Source organism: Equus przewalskii, chromosome 21 (assembly GCF_037783145.1).
Source record: "Equus przewalskii isolate Varuska chromosome 21, EquPr2, whole genome shotgun sequence".
Taxonomy (NCBI): domain Eukaryota; kingdom Metazoa; phylum Chordata; class Mammalia; order Perissodactyla; family Equidae; genus Equus; species Equus przewalskii.
In genome coordinates, this window is record NC_091851.1 from 37,310,997 (window position 1) to 37,333,984 (window position 22,988).

At 45.4% G+C, this 22,988-nt stretch overlaps 1 protein-coding gene across 33 annotated transcripts in view; it reads right to left on the bottom strand.

The window, feature by feature from the left end:
* Positions 1–3,609: 3,609 nt before the first annotated feature.
* The window catches only part of STAU1 (staufen double-stranded RNA binding protein 1), a 54,791-nt gene continuing 35,412 nt past the window's right edge, over positions 3,610–22,988 (bottom strand). For 19 of the 33 annotated variants that reach the window (XM_070588511.1, XM_070588499.1, XM_070588514.1 and 16 more), the window contains 9 exons: positions 21,708–21,806; positions 13,309–13,521; positions 11,826–11,969; positions 9,501–9,647; positions 8,117–8,192; positions 7,557–7,876; positions 6,602–6,724; positions 5,743–5,828; positions 3,610–5,165 (listed from right to left, as the gene is read on the bottom strand). In XM_070588511.1, coding sequence (XP_070444612.1) covers positions 5,150–5,165; positions 5,743–5,828; positions 6,602–6,724; positions 7,557–7,876; positions 8,117–8,192; positions 9,501–9,647; positions 11,826–11,969; positions 13,309–13,521; positions 21,708–21,806 — 1,224 coding nt within the window. In that variant the 3' untranslated portion in view covers positions 3,610–5,149. Of the gene's footprint in view, positions 5,166–5,524; positions 5,531–5,742; positions 5,829–6,601; positions 6,725–7,556; positions 7,877–8,116; positions 8,193–9,500; positions 9,648–11,825; positions 11,970–13,308; positions 13,540–21,707; positions 21,807–22,988 lie in introns of all 33 variants that reach the window. The other 14 variants (XM_070588506.1, XM_070588501.1, XM_070588510.1 and 11 more) reach the window with 4 other exon arrangements.

Below are 22,988 nucleotides of genomic sequence, written 5' to 3' on the forward strand. Positions count from 1 at the left end.
TGTTCACCATATAGGACAGAGACGCCAACCAGACAGACCCCCCCCCCCACCCCAGGGCATATTTGCACAGAAAAACAAAGGCCCAAGGGGCCTTCCTACAGAGAATCTCTGGCCATTTCCTGAGGCCTTTGGGAGATACAGCAAAAGCACAGTCTGAAGAAGTGACAGGATTCAGATAGATCCTCACTCCATAGTGGCACCCACTGCCCACTGATCCCTCCAAGCTCAGCAGTGTCAAAGGTCAGAGAGAGAGACGCTCCACCGCTACTTCTGCAGCCTCAGGACGGGAGGACATCCCCAATGAGCAGAAGGCTGGAGCCAGCGCGACTGCAGCAGGCAGGCTTCCAGGGGAGGTGGGGGCCGGGGGCGTGCCTGAGCCTGCCTGCACCCCACCAAGCTCCAGGCTGTTGAGAGCATACCTCAGAGCTCAGCTTTACAATGGAGAGCACCACTGTGTGCACCGCAGACACAGCTGTGGAGAACTGCGTGTGAAAGGGGTGGGGAAAATGAGATTTGTGTCTGGACAGAGGGCTGGGGGGTAACTTGCAAATTTTTCACAATTTACTTTTATTTATTTTTAAAGATTGGCACCTGAGCTAACATCTGTTGCCAATCTTCTTTTGTTGTTGTTTTCCCAAAGCCCCCCAGGACATAGTTGTGGATTCTAGTTGTGAGTGCCCCTGGTTGTGCTATGTGGGACGCCACCTCAGCATGGCCTGATGAGCAGTGCCATGTCCGCGCCCAGGATCCGGACCACCGAAACCCGGGGCCACCGAAACCCGGGGCCGCCGAAGCGGAGCGTGTGAACTTAACCACTCGGCCATGGGGCCGGCCCCTCACAGCTTACTTTTAAATTTAAAAATCACTTTTAAAATTAGCACTGCACAAAGCCTACTTTACTGTTGTCACTGCAGGCCGAGTGGGTGTTTCCATCAAAGTAGATTTTGACAAACATGAAAGAATGTACAAAGGAAACATTTTAAAAATGTCACACTTGGGTTATTAAGCACCTATTAAGCAAAGCAACACAAACTGCCTAAATTATATATGACACTTGCTAGTAAAAATTGGGATGCCACTTAAATTACAAAAAAGTCTAATTAGAAAATGTCTTAAAATTCTATTTTCACATATATATTCCATATTTACACACTGTGTATATGTGCATTAATCAGAGCACTGCAAGTACACATGACAAAGGAATTCCAGGAAAATCACTGCTGCTCTCACGCCCTGAAACCTCACTCCCTCCTCTTTGAGTTCGCCACTGCCTCTTCAAAGGACGAACATTTCTTTAAAAGCTGATTCAAGAAAATTGGCTAACTCCTTCCTGCCAACCCAGCAATGCTGAAGTGCGTGGCAAATTCATTATTTATGGATTTGGGAATTCCGTGTTAAGTTCTTCTTGTCTGTTTCTAAGGGTGCACTTAAGCACTTCAACCAGACATGGTAGACACGTTTCTGAAGGTGATTACATGCAAACAAAAAGCTACACACCTCCATCCTCAGGTTTATTTCCTGGATGGGCATCTACTGCGCTCGGCTTAGCTCCTGGGCAGCAGGCAGCAGCACACTCCTCCTAAGCCCTGGCCCACTTCTTGTCCTGTTGCTCACAGCGATCCCAGACTCCCTCCTGTCCCTAAGAAGCCTTGGATCCAGGCCAAGGCCAAGGCGGCCGTATTGGGCATTTGCACCACAAAGCCATGCACGTTAGTTCACTGAGCCACGGAAAAAAACCTAGATTCGGAAGTGACTCTTTTCTAAGAGCTGTAGTTCACATTTCTCAGGCTCAAGGCGGCCTTTAAAAAGAAAACAAAAACTCCAGTTAAGAGGAAATCATCTTTACTCATAAAAATCTCTTTGTGATAAGAGTAACTTGACAAAGGCATGACATATTGTCAACACACTCACTGTGGGGTGACTGAGCCCCAAGCTTGTCTATCCCAAGGACCACAGGAGTCTCTGCCTTTGAGGATCGATGCTCCACAAATCCTAACACCCACAGTCTTATGGTGGCTGACTTACAGCACCTTTATTTCAGATCTGCCTCTCAGGTGCCTTCCTGTCTGCTTTTCTGCCTACAGTCTGGACACCAGGAGTGCATACACTGTCCCAAGGGCAGAAGTACCTAGTTGTGGCTCAAAGGTTCTTGCAATTTTTTTTTTTGCTGAGGAAGATTCACCCTGAGCTAACATCTGTTACCAATCTTCCTCTAGTTTGCATGGGAACTGCCACCACAGCATGGGCACTGATAAGTCAGTGGTGTAGGTATGCGCCCAGGAACCAAAGCCCTGGCCGTGGAAGTGAGCACACCAAACTTAACCACTAGGCCACTGGGGCTGGCCCTCTTGCAATTCTTAAAGACAGATCGTGTTGGGATAAAATTGCAAACTCTTGATTCTCAGGCAGCTCTCAAAGCCCATTGAGATGGCTAAGAGGTACTGCTGTCAGCGAGTCCTCAGCAGGGAAGGACAGCTACAGGGTCTTCCCAGGGCCAAGGGTGGTTTGAGAGGTTGCAAAGAACATTCAAGGACATGCCATCTGGGCGTCTTTCCAAAGCAGTCAGAGATGTGTCACCTTCAAAAACCGTTTGTCAGAGGAACCTGGAAATCCTTCCTAACAACATCCCTGATATGAAGGGGAAATTTCCCCTTTTTGGAGTGCTGTCAATGAGGGCCAAGTGGAGACAGCCAACTAGAAGTTGTGGCTGACGCCTAAGACTACCGTCCCACCCTGCCCCTCTCCCCCACAGCATGGAGGGCCAGGCGGACAGCCCGTGAGGCAGCGCATCCCCAACAGACACCTAGTGGAGGGCAGAAGTGGCAGGTGGCAGGGGAAGAAGGTGGCCGGCAAGGCTGCAAGGTTGGCTGTAATCTCAACATTGGAGAAAGTACTAAACACAGAAGGGGGAAGGCTGTGAAGAACCCTGAGGGGCCGGCGTATCGGTGTAAGAGCATGGCTTTAAAAAATACATACAATACATGTGTGTATGTACATATGCACACATACGTCCAGACACACAGACATACTTCCTAGCTGGCTGCTCAGAGCGCCCAGAAACAACACCCCTGCAGCAGTGGGTGCTCAGAGCACCCAGGTCTTGCTTTCTAAATGTTGTCACTAAAATGGACCAGGGCTCCGTGGAGAAATGCGGGGGTCCAGGACTGGGGAAGCGCAACTGTCCGCTCTGCCGCCCGCTGCATTTATCCCGGCAGGGTTGAATCCCCTTCTGCCCCTAGCATTTCCGCGTGACCTTCTGATCACTTTTGGTTATTCTGCAAGTTCAATCCATAGGCTGGTTTTACAGTGAACAACCTTTACGAGCATCTTCTAAAGTTAGGAAACAGAAAACCACCAGCCCAGTCCTCAGCCAGGCTAAGCCAGGCTCACCTTTACTGCTCTGAGGGCGAGCACGCCCGAGCGCAGTGGGAGCCTCACGGTGTCAGAAGTCTCTCCCTAGGTCGCTTCTTTGGGCAACAATGTCAGCTTCAGGTGAGGCACCTCCCTGCACCCAGCACCCACAAGCCTCTCTGGCAGCGACCCCCCCCATGCCTCCGTGCCCTCACTTCTTCCCTGACCTCTTTAGTTACTGCTCAACAGGACCAAAAATTCATTAGTAGCTGTTTATTGATCAATGGTTTGATATAAAGTTATTTCAGATCTTCAGAATTTGCCCAAATGGAATCACAAGCATTACAAAGTTCTTTTTCTTAAAAATAAAAAAAAGGGTAAGGGGTAGGTTGGGAGGGCACCAACCTAGCAGTAGTGGCATTTGAGAATAAATTAACAAAAAAAATTTAGTATTACCATTTATTGGTGACAAACACTAAGTTTTACTTACATTCCATGGGGAGAAAAAATTCCAGCGTAAACAACGAATCGAAGCCGTACTGAGCTCGCAAGGCCACCGCGCTTTCACCAGGCCGGAGGCAGGACCTTGCTGCACACACTTCCGTGCGCAGTAACACAACATCAAAAGCAACAAAGTTTGAGAGATAAACAGGCCATTCTTTTCAGCCCTGCATGGAGATGTAACCAACAGTATAAAGCACTCAAGGAAACCCACCTGCAGCCTGATATGTGCTACGTGGAGATCATATCCTGCAGTGTAGTGACCGCCATGTCCTCAAGAGCCATAAGGATAGAGACACAATTTTTTTTTAATCTTTAAAACAAAGATCAAAGTTCATTTTTTATGTCTTGTTGCATTTAACAAAAATAAAATAGAAAAGGAACCAAATGATCATTTACAGTTTAAAATTCCTAAATTGTCCAATTTATACAACTGTGGGAGACCTCATCAAGATTTCTGAGAAGTCCAGGACTGTTTCAGCTAAACCAGAGGGCACACAATTTGCATCACTGAAATGGTCCTGGGTTAGTCTTCAATAACATAAAAATGTATAACCACATACACATGGATATGATCTTTGCCGGTTAGATTACTGATAAAGTCAGTCTCAGACAAGTTTCTAAACTGTGCTATGTAACTAGATACAATTGAGAAACTCTCAAATGAAAATTGATATAGTGTCATTTCAATCAAAAGAAAATAATGAAACTAAGAATACATATCTCTTTTGGGAGAGAAAGCAGTGGTGACGGTGTGGGGACCACGGGGTGAGGGGCCGTAGCACGCCTGAAAGGGAGCTGGCTCCAAGCAGGAAGCATCTCACTTCCCCTCGTGCTGTCAGCTCCGGGGCCGGTCGAAGGCGCCTCTCCAGCGTGGGTGTCCAGGGTTTGTCCCAAAGTGTTTGAGTAAGCCAGTTTGAGAAGGGGTCGTGCTTTCTGTTTTCTGCTTCTTCTTTCACACAGCAAAGAAAAGCCCCAAGACGAAACAAAAAACCAAACCAAGCAATGAGGTGCCCAGGGCATGGACCTGCTGGTTTCCCAATGGAGCCGGGGCTGATTGGCAGGCCCCGCCTTCCCCCAGGAGCTGCGGCGGTGTGGGGACAAACCAGAGCTCATGCGAGCACAGCCACAGCAGCCTCCTCGTGTTCCCGCCTTCATCACCACTGCTGTCTCCAGTTCTTTACCCATCATGTCTCTCGGCCCACTGGAGGTATCAGAAATTCCAAATTTTCAAAGCAGTTTCAGTATTTTCAGTATATATGTTGGGATTTTATAATGGTTCGTGGCCAGAAAAGGTTCAGCACCTCCCACACCTTTAAGGAAGAAAAAAATGAAAATGACACCAGTTTTGAAATTTAAGACAATTAAGCCCATGTTAAAAATTAAAAGAAATCAGCAGACAGGGAGAATGCAATAGCACAGGCCCCAGTTTATGGTAACTGGCTGACAGCACAGTTTTCCAGGAGATACTGTCAAGTGAGAAAAGCGAGGAGGACAATGTGTGTAGTATGTTATCTCTGGGGGGGAAGGAAGAAAATGAGGGAGGAAATACACGAGTACACTTGCGTAAAGAAGCACGTAGGAAGGACATGTAAGAAACAGAAACGCGATGTCTGGACGGGCGTGGGGAGAGCGAGATGCGCGGGGCCTGCGTGAGGGGAGGGCCTGCCACGCGCACCTCTGCAAAGATTTCTCATTTCTGAACTATGTGACTGCCAGTCACAATCAAATGAAGACAAAGGCACAGCCCTCTGCCCAAAGCTTGGGGACCTTCCGGGGAAAGGGGCAGAAAGTGACCCAGGCAAGCGCTCACTACTGGCTGAGCAGACGGTTTTAATCTAATGCAAAGGAGGAACAGAAGTGCCTCTCCACGTCAGTCAGCTCACTCACACAGACATTGGTCCATTTCCTGTCCTCGGCATCTCTGTATTTTGTTGGTCCAACTCAGAGAGCAACTTTAAAATGTTCAGTGCAGCCTAGTGGGGATGAAAAGAAGAGTCAAACCACGGCCACCGCTTGGGACCAGAGCATCAGACACAACAGGGCGTTGAAGGATTCTATTGCCCAACAAGACAGGTGGTCCCACTAAATAACCCTTTTCTTTAATATCTGAATTTTTAATTTAAAATACAAATTAAAAAAATAAATTATCCAAGGTTACCTCACTGACTCACAACCTGTGAACTTTACTATATATTCCCTCTAGTATTTTTAACCTTGTGGTAACCAGACTATACAAATTTTATATCCTGCTTTAATAAAAACCTATCACGTTTCCTTGTTCGAGCACATTAGCTTCAGAGACATTAATCTGATGGATGCATTATATTCCATCAGGTAAATGCACTACAGTTTACACAGATTAATTTAATAAATTCCTTTTCTGCTTTAGTGTTTCTTACAACAATAAGTTCATCTCAACACAATACTGAGATAAGGGGCTTTCTGTGGCTGCGTGAACCTGGGCCTACATTCCTTGTTCTGGTGAGAGATGAACGGAATACCGTCTCTCGAGGGTTCCGGGATCCGAGTCCACTCCCAGTCAGCAGGGGAAGGGAAGGGCTGGCTAACACAACTGAGTTCTGAGAAACGGACTGAGAAATCAATCCGGCAAACTAAGGAAAATAAAGTCTTCAAAAATACGAAATCTATACAACAATGACCTGTCCTCAAAGTCTGGGGGAGAGTCCTTTCCCTGTCTTCCCGAGGCAGCCACAAGGCGAGGCAGGCCCGCACCATGGGGACGTACCATATCGTGGCAAGACTCCACATCCTTTCCGATGCCGTGGCTGATCAGAGGCGGCTGAGAGGAGCAATTGATAAGAGAGACAAATTCGTTCTTGTTGTTTTTGGGGAAGTCTTTGTATTCAACCTAAGGGGGAAAAGACAACTGAGGCCGGGGTCGGGAAGCAGTGACATCAACGGGGCAGGACTATGGCTCTGGGCCCAGCAGACGGGGAGATGACATCCCTCTCCTGGTCTCGGCCTGACACGGCTACACCAACTCCTGCTCAGTCAGCATAAGAGACTGTCAGAGAGGCCTTCTGCTGACGGGCACTGAGGGCTGTAGGCAGGAGAGCAAGGCCCCAAGGTTCCAGAATCTCCCAGGAACCTAGACATCTACTTAAAAACTCTGGTCTGGGGCTGGCCCCGTGGCCGAGTGGTTAAGTCGCGCGCTCTGCTGCAGGTGGCCCAGTGTTTCGTTGGTTCGAATCCTGGGCGCGGACATGGCACTGCTCATCAAGCCACGCTGAGGCAGCGTCCCACATGCCACAACTAGAAGGACCCACAACGAAGGATATACAACTATGTACCAGGGGGCTTTGGGGAGAAAAAGGAAAAAAATAAAATCTTAAACAACAACAACAAAAAAAACTCTGCTCTGAATGAAAGAAGCCATGTCCTACCAGGCAGACAGGGCCAGCACAATGAATCTGTTCTCGCTGAAATTTGTAACTCCCACTAGATTAGAGGCTGTGTTATTTTGGTTGGCTTGGATTTTTAAAGTGTTATTAGCAAAGGTCAGGATTTTCTCGTACCATACAGGCTTGTAACGCTCCCCACACGCCCCCCCTCGTAAGGCCCCTTACTATGCTTCCCTCACCCATTCCCCTAGACAAAGAACGTGATTTAAAAAGCAAGGTGCAAAGCTCCTTCAGAGGGAAACTGAGGTACAGACAACACAGCTCAGGCCTAAGAGTTACCTGGAATCCTTGGACTCTGGAAAGATAATCCAGCTGCTCAGAGGGTCTTGTGAGAGGTCCATGGGGTACGTGGCCTGAAGGGATGTTATTCTTTAAAATGGTCTCGGCTGTGGGCGAGGTGCCCCCATACAACAATTCACGGGCTATCATGGCAGTTACCGTGGCCTTGGCAGGATTCGGAGCTGCCCTAGTGAAATCTTTGGTGTGATGTCCTTGACTGACTCCTACGGCCTGGGCGACCTCGGGCACCATGGGAAGAATTCCAGCAGGCAGCTGCTGATGACTAAGATAAGGCATCCTAAACTCATCCTCTTTATTGCCTAGGGAGGGACAGGCGGACAAATCAACATGAGGCCACGCGCACTGCCTGGAAAGACCCTATCAAACCCCACGCTGGCTCTTCCTCGGCGCGAATGACTGCACCGGGGTGACGCAGAGCCGAACGCTGCACTCGACTATAGTTACCGCACGGAATTCAGTCACTCAGCTCTGCCATCACCAGGAACCACTCAAATCCCACAGTCACATTCAGATCAAGACGATAGTAACATCACACTTACTAGTCCCATTTTCATCCCCAGAGCCAGGTTCAAAAAAAGTTACTTTTCTTCCATCCCCTGGTTTCTTTATGGGTGTCTTAAAAAAAAAAAAAAAGGCCATGAGCATAAATCAAACTGTTGAAGAATTACTTCCTGCTGTCTAAAACAACACAAACTCCAACCAGCATTAATCTTTGGTTTTAAACACGAAGAGGCAGTCAGCAGAGAAGCCCACTCGAAGCCTGACAACTGCTTTGCTTGTGCTGCCCCTGGTGCCCAGCGGCAGGGCCTCCCACCTCCTCCCAGTGGACGCGCTCGCCCACGTCAACCTGTCCACAAAGAACTTCACATGAAGTGCACCGAAGTGAATGCTGAGCCTCTGCTCTGACTCACGGGAAGAGAGGGGCACATTCAACCGGAAGGAGGCGGGAGAGCCGCGACTGGGAGAGCCCGAGCGGGGGAAGGAAGCTTTTAGATTCAAGCTGAACAACAAACATTCTCTGGAGCTAATATCCAATTAAAAGGTAGGTGACCTTTCCAAAGCTAACAAACTTAGAGGGAAAATGCTACTAGATAAAAATTTTGTCAAACACAGGTCTCCTTTCTGAGAAGGTAAGGATGCCTATGAATGCTCTAGAAGATCTTGAATGAAAAACCCAAAAGCCAAGTCCAGGATCTACGCAAATCCTCCGATGAGTGTTTGGGGCTCATCATCATGGTTATTAACTATGTGGCCACTGCTGATACAACTGGCAGGTATCTGGGAGTGAGCTGCTGGTATTTTCAGGTTTATGCCAGCAGGGCCACTCAGTGGCTAGAAAAAAGGCCAGTTAAGGATTTCGTTGAGGGTACTGTTTACCAGTCTTGGCAGAGGAAACACTGTCAATATAGGATCATTTTCATCTAGTGTTCAATTCATAAAGAAAAAAGAAACTTCAAATCTAAACTATGGATTTGGCCCTGACTCTAAATCGCACGGTCTCAGTGCCCCAGGAACACCACGGCCTGCTTCACCACTGAGGAAGCCTGAGGCTGAGGAATCTCTCAGGCAGGCCTCCTCTCAGAGCACGAATGACAGAACCACACACTCGCTGACTTCCAGCCCAATCCCGTCATCCTCCAGATGGAGAGGAGCACGCTGCCCTCCAGCAAAGCACCCTGGACCACAGAGATGCTGAAACACGACCGTCAACCCGGAGCCAGGCTTGGAGCCACGGCAGCCAACTCCCCTTCTGACCACAGTGTAGCGGTCCAGGCCGGGGGGCTGCTCGGCAGGGCTGCATCACTGCCAGCAGGACGACACCCGGCTCTGAACTGGGCCCTGCAGGTGCCAGAGTCCCCTACGATGAGGGGAGGATGTCATCTTGCAATTAGAGAGCAAGGACACAGAGCCCCGAGCAGTCACCTTCTCCTCTGATTTGAGGGCTGGTTTGGCGGGCTGAGCCTGTGGGACTTTGAAACCAAGGATCTCCAGCATGTTCTCGGCCGCGTTCCGTTTAGCCACCTTCTTATTGGTGCCCGCTCCTTCTGCGGTATGGTTTCCCACCTTCACCTGCATAAAGAAGTCAGGACTCAGATCAGTGCTTAAAGCTTCAGAGTGAAGACTGCTCAGGAACTGGTGTGCTGGCGAAAGAGCCCAGCACTGGTCAGGAGCTGGAGACGGCTTACCTGGGGCCCTGGAGCTGGGCTGCACCAGCCTGCGAGAGCCTATTATTAAATATTCAGGAATTGGAAAAGCTGGTTGTTAAAGGCAGCCATTATTAAACGTTAAATTATGTTAGCTTATAATTAAATGAATTATTTTAACAATAATGAATACTTAAAACTTATCAGGGGCCGGCCCAGTGGCACAGTGGTTAAGTGCGCATGTTCCGCTTCAGCGGCCCGGGGTTCACTGGTTCAGATCCCGGGTGCAGACATGGCACTGCTTGGCACACCACGCTGTGGCAGGCGTCCCACATATAAAGTAGAGAAACATGGGCACAGATGTTAGCTCAGGGCCAGCCTTCCTCAGCAAAAAGAGGAGGACTGGCAGCAGATGTTAGCTCAGGGCTAATCTTCCTCAAAAATAAATATACAAATAAATAGAAATAAAACCCATGCTGTCTTTAAAAACAAAAACAAAAACAAAAAATCTCATCGCTTCCTAATTGAACCACATTTTACAATCCTCTATGCTTTTGCAGCTCTTCCGTCTGCTCTGTTTGGTGACCATTACATGACAGTGTGCTGCTGCCCATCTCTTCCCAACTCCATGGCCCGTGTCACTGTCCTTGAAAACAGCCGTGGTGGGAGCACTTACACCACAGAAATCTGCAAGTACTGCAAATCAAGGATTCAGTTGTTGTGCTGACTGTCTATTCGAGACTTAAGTGATGGAGAAAAGATCAATGCAGGTTAAGCTTCAAAAGCATGTCAAGTCTGCAGCTGTGACACTTTAACTAGTGTAAGAAACTGAAACATTCCTTCAGTCTTCAAAAATTATCTGATTCAGCAGAGAAGTCACTCATATTGTTTACAAATGTGTGAAGTTCTGACATATCTTCACTGTTTTACTTTCATCTTACATGTTAGTGTAAACAAAAATATCAACCAATACTCGTGCTAGAACTACACTCATTTGTCAATGACACAAGCAACTTCTTTGCTGAACTGGATGGTAATACAGCATTTATGTGTAGTTTGATTTTATAACTCTATTGTTGGTGACAGTCACAATGAAGCTGTAGATGTATGAAATTTACAATAAAGAGGTATTCCATATGTATTATATAGCATTTGTAAATTGTGTGCTACACATCCCTCCCATCAGTGAAATTTATCATACACATATATGTAGGTATGTATATGTGTATAGGTCTCCCCACAAACACCCCTGCCACCACACTACCCTCCACTTAAGAGTTAAACATATTCCAGCACATAACACTATTTACAATCCCCTTCACAGACCAAAACCAAAAGCCCCATGTCACACAACTGAGAGAGAGTCATGGAAAACCTTCCTTGGCCTGTGAAGAGGGGCCTGGGGTCGAATCTCCCAGCCATTTGATCTCGGGCAAATTACTGACCCTCTCGGTAAGCTGCCGCCTCCTCTTGTCGAATGGAAGCATCACTACTTCTCTCGCCTTCTGACTGGGCAGGCGAAACACACCACGCTAAGTTTTGGTGCTTTAAGTTATAACCCACTACACAAGAGTTAAGTATGCTGTTTTTCACCAGAAAACACTATTAAATTCAACTCACAATTAAATTAAGCTGCCCATGTGAATAACTGTTTAGTAAGCTAAGTCCAAGGAGAAATAGTCTGTACTAATCCAAAGGGTCCTCCCAACCTAAGGAAGAGCCAAACTGGACTCCAGGTTCTACAGAAGGATTAGGAGGAGCAGGAATAGATCCTTTGATATAACTTAAAAATTTATCTTCGGAAAAGAACAATATAAACCTCTAGGGGGTTAATGAAGAAAACAATTCACCCGCAATCCCACCACCCAGCACTCTTCTAAACTGGCGCAGTGCGTCCAGGCGGCTGCCTCTGATACAGCAGCACCTGTGAGGTGCACACAAGCACATTTTAAGGCATCAAATTATTGCAAACAAGATGGTCTTAGTATCGATAATGTTTGATGGCAGGGCGTGGCCCTCTAGCCCGACGTGCTGGACCTGGCCTCCTCAGGCCCTGAGATGGGCCGAGGTCAGAGAAGGGCCGCCCATAGCCGTGCCGACCCACCTGCATGACAAACTCCCTGCGGCGCGGGAGGCCTCGCTCCGTGAGGAGCATGTACTCCGGCTCCTTCTCCTTCTTCGCCTGCTGGATCTGGGCCAGTCTGCTAATTGGGTTCATCCCCTGGCCATATTCTGGGCTGCTCTGTAGCTGAGGAACAATTAATGCAGAAACCGTGTGCCATGTTAGTCACAGAAACAACCTTGTCAATTCAGAGATCAGGACAAGACAGGACTTACTTTCATATTGACCTAATGACTCAGAATTTATCAGATCTTTTTTAAACCCTTTTAACTGAAAGATGCTGAGTGAGTTTCTCTGATTGCTCTAGGGTGATTTTAAGGTCTTCTTAGCAAACCAACATCGACATTTCACTGTGAGTAGGCAAGTGTCACTGTAACGTCTACTTTTTAACAATAAATTTCAACATATGACAATAAAGGAAGAGGGAGAAAAAATATAGAACGCATTCTTAAACCTCCCTAAAGTCTGTACTATAAGATGGGTTCCCAGTTCTCTTAACAATGACTCAAAATCCAGAAACCATTAAAAAAAAAAATACTCAAGCTGATGCCACGTGGAAAGAAGAACCTAAGAAGCCCGCAGTTACTTCCCAGTGGCCACTTTCAGCACCAGTGAATCTGTACCCACTGATAGGAGTGACTTTCCAAGATACATTAAGCAAAAAAAGGAAACTGCAAAAGCATGCTAACTTCGCACGTACAGTATGCTAACTTGTGTGTGAGACAAAGGTGGCTCTCGATACAGCCTGAAGCTATCCTGACAATCAGAACAGATCCCAGCACTCACAAATGTCCCCACATGGACTCCTGTCCCTTCTTTGGTGGGGGTGGTGGTATTTTTTTTTCTGGTGAGAAAGATTGTCACTGAGCTAAAATCTGTGCCAATCTTCCTCTATTTTGTACGTGGGATGCTGCCACAGCACGGATGATGAGCGTTGTGTAGGTCTGCACCCAGGATCCAATCCCCCAAACCCTGGGCCGCCGAAGTAGAGTGCATGAACCTAACCACTATACCACTGGGCCAGCCCCTGTGGTGTAATTTTTGATAGGTCCATTAGCATGATTAAAAAATCCAAAAGAGGAAGAAGGTGTACAGTGAAATGTCTCACTTGTACATCCGCCCTGGGACATCGGTCCTCCCACGAATCTCCTCTGCGTTCAGAACAGCACAGCGGCCAGTGAGACGGAGGAAGCACGGTTTACCCACTCTCCCCACCCGGGCTCTGCACTGTGATCACGGGGGTGCGAAGACGCCCTCCTCCATGGTCACGTGTGCACGCCAGCAGGTGCCTCCCCCTGAAGCCGGCTCAGTCCCGCTTGCCTAACCGGGCCCTGTAAGGGTCTACCAGGCCTGGCGCGTGCATGTTCGCTCCCAGCCCTTTGCCTAAGGTCAGCAACCAGCCGTCTCAATCGCCCCGCCATCTCTGGGCAGTGACAACACCCTCTTGATTCAGAAAGGTTCTTACCCTGACTATGGATTTTGTTTTCTTTTTGATTCTGGGCTTCACTCGCTCAGCTGTAGGCAGGGGCGGTAACTTCTTCAGCTCCTCGAGAACAGCTATAGCAGCATTTTTCTTTGAAATCTTCTTGCTCTTCCCTTCACCTTCCCCCACAAACTCCCCAACCGACACCTTGGTCACGAAGCTCTTCATGTGGGGTGGGCCACTCTCCCGGGCGACCTGTTTCAGAGGGAAAGACTGAGTGAAAGCGTGACAGACACTTATCACAAGCTGTCAGGCACACTGGTTACCACATTAGGGCACATGAAGCACGGGGGAGGGGAACCGAGGAGCAGATCCGAGAAAAGGAGGCAGCAGAAAGGTCAGCAGAGGAAACTGTGATGCTGCTGCATGCTTGCTTTCTTCTCTTCTTACTTTTCAACCTTAACGTTCTTGGGTCTGATGAGTCCAATGCACTGAGGCATGGAAGAGGGAAATATGCCCTACCACTCCCTCCCATCAGAATGGCTCACGCCTCCCCAAGGCCACAGACTACCCTGAGTTTAGCGTGATCCACTGTAAGTGGCAAAAAGGAAGCTGGCCCGGCAAAGCCCAGAAAGAATTGCTGCAAAAGAGTTCAAGTTTAATATTTGCTCTGAGCCTCCAGCCAAGACTGAAGTGGTTAAATACTGGCTGCTGTGCAGCTGTAAAAGAGAATGAGAAAATCTTCTCTAAGACCGATAGTGACTTCCAGGACACAGTAAGTAAAAAAGCAAACTGTAGAAGTGTATCTATGATACCCGAACTTTTGTGTAAAAAAAAAGCGTTTTATATATATGTATACATACATATATGTATATATAGAGACATACACTTGTGTACATACGCTTATTTTTGCAAAAAGAAGCACAAGAAGGAGAGAGCAGAAACCCGTGGAATTAATTCCTTACAGCAGGTGGAAGAGATTGTGGTAGAGGGGACAAGATGACACTTCTGAATGTATGTTTCTGTACAGCTTTGACTTCTGGAACCATTTAGTGTTTTACATATTAAAAATATAAAAAGTCGACAGAGAAAAACACTAAAATGGAATATGAACAGAAACCTAACTGTATATGACAGTGGCTACATAATCACACAGAAGGAAAATAAAAATCAGATCCAACCTACACCAGCCAAGACCCCCTTGAAAAGAACAACTAAGGTAGAGGCTTACACTACCAGATTTCAAGACGTCCTATAAAGTCACAGCAATTACGACATCATGGGATTGTTTAAGGATAAACAAACAGGTGAATAAAACATAAGAGAAGGCAGAAACAGACCTGCACATATATGATCTCTTGATTTTTGGCAAACACACCAAAGCAAATCCAAAGTCCATTTTTTTTAAAAACGGTATTGGAGCAACTAGATATCCACATGGGAAAAAACTGAACTACAATCTTGAACTCGACCACAGACAAAACTTACCTGGAGCTGGAACACAGACCCAAATGTGAAAGCTAAGACTATAAAGCCTATAGGAGAAAACTTCATGAGCAAGAGTTGGCAGAGTTCTTAAACACAAAAGTCACCATCCATACAGAAAATAAAACTGCAGCTCCTCAAAACCAAAAACTGCTTTTTAAAAGACAGCACTTAAAAAGTAAAATAGGGGGGCCAGCCCTGGTGGCCTAGTGGTTAAGTTCAGTGCACTCTGCTTCGGCAGCCCAGGTTTGGTTCCTGGGCGTGGACCTACACGACTCATCTGTCACTGGCCATGCCATCACAGCAGCTCTCATACAAAAAAGAGGAAGATTGGCAACAGATGTTAGCTCAGGGTGAAACTTCTTCAACAAAAAAGCCCCAGATAAAATAAAATAAAAAAATAAATAAAAAGTAAAAGAGGGAACCCATAGAATGTGAGAGAATATTTGCAATATATATATCTGACAAGGGATTTATATCCAGAATATAAAGAACTCCCACAAGTCAATAATACAAAGACAAACTACTCAGTTAAAAAAAAACATTTGAACAGATACTTTACAAAATAAGATCTCTAAATGGCCAATAAGCATATGAAAAAGTGCTCATCATTAGTCATCAGGGAACTGGAAACTGAAACCACAGTGAAATACTACCCCCCCACACACACACACATCCCAATTTGGTTAAAATTAAAAAGTGACGATATCAAGTACTGACAAGGATGTATAGCAACTGGTGAGAGTGTAAGCTGGTACAATCAATTTAGGAAATAGTCTGACAATTTTTATAAACACCTACCCTTTGACTTAATTCTGAGTGCCCGTGTACAGAAGACGACTTAGCAGCCTTATTCACGATAGCTTCCCAGGCGAACACAACTCACATGTCCAGCAACAGGAGAACAGGTAAATTCCAGTTTTATATTCAAACAGTGGAATACACCTCAGCAATAAACTAAACTACTGATATGCATGGATGAGACTCAAACACATTCTACTGAGGATAAGAAACTCAACACCAAACAATGCACACTATCATTCTTTTTATATGAAGCCTAAGAACAAAGAAAAGAGATCTATACTGATGACAGAAAGCAGCGTCTTCTGGGCGGGTTTTAACTGGAGAGGGACCCAGAGACTTCTGGAGGTTATGGAAATGTTCTCTATCTTGATCTGGGTGGTGAATCACAGGTTTGTACCTATGTTAAAATGCAATGGGCTGTGCATGTAAGATATGTACACTTTATGGTGTATGAAGCACACTTCAACAGACTGTTAGTGTAGGGGAAAAACAATCCAAGTAACTTTGGAGCACAATTCGCTAACGATACACCTTCAGTATAAAGATAAAAAGAACCGCAAGGGCATCTTAAACTTTACTTAGTAGGTTTGTTGTTGATCGTGTTGGGTAAATATATTGATGCTGTTGGGACCAGATTCTCATAATGGGAAAAAGGAGATCCAAATACGGAATAAGGAAGAGAGAGGAAGAATCCTGTGATGGTAGATTGAAAACAGAGGTAGAACCTTGTGATTTTAAAAACACACGTATTTCCTAGCACTATCTGCCAGTAGGGCCTGGAAGCGATGGCTCCCCAGCAGCAGTCAGCACACCCAGCACCCTCATCTTGGGCTCCACACTCCACTCTGCGTAAAGGGAACTGGGGCTCCTGGGAGGAACAGCTGAGGCCATTTCTATTAGAATTTCCATTTCCACTGGGGCCAAAGCTAGAGCAGAGAAAGTGCAAAGTAAGGCTAAAACATCTGGTTGTATCACAAAGTAAGGAAGTTCTCAAGATCTGAAGAGGGGAGGTGAGAGCATAGGGGCAGGGACAATTAGACATCCAAATACAAAAGAAAGAAAAAAGACCCCTGACTCTTACCTCACAGTATATATAAAAATTATAACTCAAAATGAATCATAAACCTAAATTTAAGAGCTAAAACTATAAAACTTATGGAAGAAAGCAAAAGAGAATAACCTTAGGTTAGGCAAAGGTATCTTAGATAGGACACAACCACCACGAGCCATAAAAGAAAAATTTAGCAAACCAGACCTCTCCAAAATTAAATATTTCTGCTGTTTGGACCTCACTGTTAAAAAAACCAAAGACAAGCCACTGGGAGAAAATATTTGGAAAATACATATCTGATAAAAGAACTGTATTCAGAATATATAAGGAACCCTCAAAACTCAATAACAATATGACAACTCAATAAAAAAATTGGCAAAAGATCTGAACAGACACTTCTCCAAAGAAGATATTCAGGTGGGAAATAAGCAAACGAAAACATGCTCACTATCACTAGTCTTCATGGAAATACAAATTAAAACCATGAGTTACTACTACACACTTACTAGAATGACTAAAATTTTAAAACCTGACAATACCAAATGCTGGAGAGGACGCAGAGCAACTAAAACTCTCATGCACTGCTGTGGGAAGCTACAATGATACACCCAATTTGGAAAACAGTTTGGCAGCTTCTTATAAAGTCAAAAAGTTATAAAGTTAAAGATATACTTAGCATGCAACCCAGCAAATCCACTCCCAAGTATTTCCAAGAAAAATGAAAACATGTCCCTACAAATGTATGCACATATTTATGGTAGCTTTATTCATAATCACCAACAACTAGAAACAACCCAAATGTTCTTCACCTGGTAAAGAGATGCCTAAGTTTTGGTACGTCCATACAATGGACTACTATGCAGCAACAAAAAGAAATGAACTACTGACACACGCAACACAGATGACTCAAAATCTGCATTATATTCAGTTAAAAAAGCCACATGACAGGCAATATACTCTCTAATTCCAGTTATGTAACATTCTGAAAAAGCAAAGCTGTAGGGACAGAATCAGATCAGCGGTTGCCCAAGGCTGAGGATGGAGGGAAGGGCCTGACCACAAAGGGTAACGAAGGGAACTTCATGGGGTGAAAGATGTTCTACTCTACTCTAACTACAGTGACGGTTATGCAACTACATACCGTCATCAAATTGTATAAACGGCGAACTGTCTATCTAAATAAGGTGAACTTTACTGTATGTAAATTCTGCCTCAAGAAACCTGAGCCCCCGCCCCCCTCACAAAACAAACTGATGAGGGCATATCAAAGGACACAGGAGTCAGCTTGAATGGCAATTTGAACATCAAAATCAACAATGATAATAACGGAGCGACACTCTGAAAAAGAAAGCCGCAATGCACCTGCACTGACATAAATGAATGTAACTCGGGGTGCGGGGGATATTCTTTACAGTACAATGCCAGCTTGGAAACGCAGAAAAGCCACTTTTGACACCCAGCACAGCAGTAACCGACGCCGGGAAGAACTGTCGATGATGCCAGAACACCTGGGGCACGGTCAGGGCACAGCCTCCCAGCGTTGTCCCACAGGCCAGGGATTAACTACAAGGGGAAAGAAGTCTCCTTAGAGCGGAGCTCATCTGGTGTAGACCAGGGAAGCCAACATCACCAACACTGGGAGAAAATAACATTAGGTGATGCTGAGAAAAATCGATACCACCTCTGTGGTGTTCCGGCCAAAAAATGCACAACCTGAAACTAATCATGAGGAAAGAATCAGGCGAATCCAAACTGAGGGCCATTCTACAAAATAACTGACTTTTTAAAATGTCAATGTCATGAAGGACAAAAACTGGCTGAGGAAGTGTGACAGATTAGAGACTAACAAGATGCACACGTCTCGTTAAAAACAACACGTGATCCTGTTCTGGACACTGGAACAAGAAAATACTTTCTATAAAGGACATCACGAGGACAACTGGCAAAACGTGCCTACAGGGTGTATATTAGATAACAGTCTCACAGCAATGCTAAATGTCCCGTATTTGATAATTAGATTGTGGTTATTTAAGATAAGGTCCTTGTTCTTAAGAGATACTTGCTGAAATATTAGGAGTTAAGGGCACGTCTGCCACTTGCTCTCAAATGATTCAGCAAAAGTAAAAAATAGAAAATAAAATATATACATTTACAGAGAAAGAAGTGAATGTGGTAAAACGTTAACCACTGGTGAATCTCAGTGAAGGATATAGTCACTGTCCTATTCTTGCAACTTTTCCATAGATTTGAAATTTTTCAAAATAAAAAGTTGGAAAAATGGCTAGGAAAACTATGTGAGCCCAAGAAACGGTCGTGCTCCCGAGGTGAGAGCGAGAGGCACCTCAGAAAGAGGCCCGCACTGCTCGAAAAGGAAGAGGGGTGCGGGGAAGGGCCCAGCGTGAAAGGCACCTGCAGACGGATTCTAGAGAGCTCCCCCAGGTCGCCCTCACACCCCACCTCCACACTGATGCCTAGATTCCGAAATGCTCCCTCCCTGAACAGTGCTTTCCGCGTCCTCAGATCAGAGCAGCCACGCCCACGGCTCACTCCAGGTTCACAGCTCCACCCGGCGCCTGAGAACCATCTGCACTGCCCATTCACGTCACCAGCCCCCCGATCGACAACTCGAGTCTGACCCGGAAAGGATTTAGCGACCAAGTCACAACTGCCTTCCAGTGACCACATCAATCAGCAGCACCAGGTTTTCTAACTAAAACTAGACATTTTATCAAAAATCAAGCTGTAAATATTTTTCTAAAGAACTGTACAAATGGCTCCTGTTTTCTCCTATTAAACATTTAACCCAGCTTCCTATGTGACAGATTTTGCTACCAAAAACTTAGTCAAAAAAAAAAAAAAACTATTCTGTCCATTTATTTAGTAAATATTTCCTAAGCATCCAATATATGCCAGGCAGTCTTCCAGGTGCAAGAGACAGAACTGTAGAAAAATAAAGTCCTTGCTCAAGCTAATAATGGAAGCTAAGACGAACCTTTGACCTAAGTACTCATATTAACAAACTCAACACCACCTCCGACACAAAAACTGTAATGTTCTCAATTATTACTTTAAAAGATATTCACCACCAGAGGGCACTTCCACAATTCCTTTCACGTGCCTACTTGACAATTCCCTGCTATGTGTTACATATTCCTGAACACAAGTTTGAAAGCCAAACCTGAAACTTAAATAAAAGTGGAGGTGAGATGAAAGCAATCTGGTCCCCAAACCCCATAGAGCAAAAGCAAACTGGCAAGCCCTCACTAAGGTTCCAGAAAGTTTTGCGACTCTCAGGCAGGGTAGCAACTAGTGTGAGCAGGTGACAAGCTTCATAGCTGGCCCCAGCAGTCACCTCTGTGACCCTGAGGTGACCCAGGAAGCCAGGCATTTCCCACTCTCACAATCTTGGTACCCCTCCCTTCAATCTTTAAAAATCCATTCTCATGCCATACTAATCCCTCAGGAGGAGAAAAGGAGCATTTCTTCCCTTTCCTGCAATAGGTGTCCAAAGAGACCTTGTGGCTTCTGAGGGTGAAGCTCCCACCTAGTTCCCACCCAGCAACTAGTCCTAACTGTTGTTCTGCATGTCCCCTGTCTCATTACCTCCCCAATCCCCACCCCCTCTCCCCAACAGAGGGAGAAAGGCTGTAAAGGATGTAGGGCCAGGGAAGAAGACATCAGCCCTAGATCCACCTGGTGCTCTGCAAGCCAGAAGATGGACAATATCAACCTGCTCGCCTGCTGGGGTAGGGCAGGGTTGGTGTGGGGGATACGGGGCGGCCCTGCGACCCAAGTGCGACTCCCCATCCCACCTGCGGCCCATGGTAGGCAGGTAAGCACAGCCAGGTTGTAGGTCAGAAATCATCACCACTCAGCTGATGGATTAAGGTCTGAACTCAGGAGTCTGTTTAGGGCGCTAACTTATAATAGAAGGTATATATTTTATGAAAGTCAGGCATGAAATTTGGGGATTGCCTGTAACTGCAAAATGCTACAAAATTAAAGTATTTTACGGATAATAAACTTCAGGTAGGTTTTTAAAAAATAAATACACCAAAAGAAGTTTATGAAAAACTTAAAATTGTTTTAAGGGGCTGGCCCTATGGCCGAGTGGTTAAGTTCGAGCCCTCCGCTTAGGGGGTCCTGGATTTTGCTAGTTCGGATCCTGGGTGCGGACATGGCACTGCTCATCAGGCCATGCTGAGGCAGCGTCCCACATGCCACAGCTAGAAGGACCTACAACTAGAAGAAACAACTATGTACTTGGGGGGCTTTGGGGAGAAGAAGAAGAAAAAAATCATTTTAAGCAGATGTCCCAATTCAAATTACATTTGCCTGAAGTAACAATGCACGAGTTTGGAAGACTAAAATAGATATTCTTCATAACTTTGAAAGACCAAAGAATTGATAAGGAAATCTGCATTGTATATTAAAATAGAACCTTGCATAACCAAGCATGGAAATCAAAAGAAAGAATTTGCCATGTGTCAGACCATTAAAGGAAACTTTTAAAGAATTCTCTCTTACCTGCCCAGTCTATTTGGACTCACTGTGTCTTTGAAAGAAACACACACTAAATGTACCTTATTTTCTATTTTGAACTAACCACCCGTGAATTATTGTTTTTAGACCATAAAGTCTCCAACAAACGAAGTTATTAAATGGGTGAAGTGGGGGGCAGATGCTGGACAATGACAAAACCTATGTCCTTTTAACAATTATTCTGACAAGATTTTTAGGGACAGGTTGAGATTCTTAATATTTTGAGAGTAACAGATGCTTGAGTCTGATGGAAACAATGGACCCTCTCTCCAGAAGAACACACATGAGAACATAAACCAAGCTTCTTCAGACCATTTTAGGAGGTTCACAGACCACTGAGGCCACCCATGCTCTGTCGAGAGCCCCACAGCTGGCCGAAGTTGACAACTCCTAGAAGAGAATCAATACGGCTTTTGCTAAATAGAAAATCTGAATCTTAAATTTGAAGGTTCACATAAATGTGATTATTATTCCAATATTATTTAGGAAAAATCTAATTCCGACGATGAATGCCAACAGTATTTTCTAATACAGAGGCCTACATGTAAAATAAGCTTACCTCAAAATTCACAGGCAAGTTCCGTTTAAGTGCAATCTCAAACACTTGACTTATTTCAGACTTATTGAGATTTTCTTCTTCTGATTCTCTTCCATTCACCTAAAGGAAGAATAGATGTTTAGTAGTCAACTCTTATTAAAACCGTCCACACAACAGCTGTGAGGATACGCCTTAAAGGCACTGTGCCTTGGCTGTACGGACTGGGCACTAACCCAGGGAGCAAGGCCGCATGCGTAGCATGTGTCAGGGAACGTCAAAGCTTAAAAAAAAGGGTCCTATCAAACTTGGGGCAGTTTGCACCTCATAAATCCACCATACAATCCACACATAAGAGACCTGTGGGTATGAATCAGCCTCATCGCGGTGCGGCGAGGGGCCACACTGCTCAGGAAGGCTGACTTCCAGGAGCCCGCCTCGAGGACCAGTAAGCCACATTTTAGAAAAAGTCAGACAGACAGATCTATGTGGGGCGTGGCAAGTTCAAATCTAAGTCTCTCCACTTAGGTATGTAGGCTTCTTATCTGGACATAAAGCCCTTGGAAACCACTTTATTAAAAAGTATGCAGTGGAACAAATTACAAAACTGCTCTGTATCTCACACGTACTGCTGCACAGAGCAAACTCATAAAGTCTCCCAGACAAAGGCTGAGACTATCTTCGCAGAAGGTTCACTCACAGCCCTCAGCCAGGGCTGGGACTAAAGAGGGGCAGAGATCTTCTCCGTCCATGCTGACAACACAGATGTCCATGTTGCAGTGATGACAGGAGAAAGCAGACACGCTCAGTTATAGCAAAGTGCCCCCAAAACACAGCAAGAGAACTGTGTTTTTCTTTATATTATTGGGACTCTTTTGTCAAAGAATTTGTAAAACCCTATTTCCAAGATGAGAACTATCTGACAGGAACCCGTGGCTGACACTGCTGAGTAGGCAAGGTGCAGGACATCCAGGATTTTATCTGCTGTGCACTTCCTTACGCTTATCAGGTGGATCCTGTACCTACACTGCACCAATGTTTCAAGCTGTAATTAAAAGAAATAAAACTCCATATTTAAAAAAAAACATTCATACAATAAAGAATATAACAGTGTACAAGTACATTTATCCCAAACACTATTTATAATCCCTTGTCTCCTTCCATGATGATAATGTTTCTTTCCAATCAGTTTCACTTCACTCTCTGCCTGGTCAAAACTATTTGCATAGCATTTCTTGTGGCTTAATTAAGCTAAATGAACTTTTATTCTTGTTGCTTAAATCCTAAGGAAAAAGAAGCCTCGTA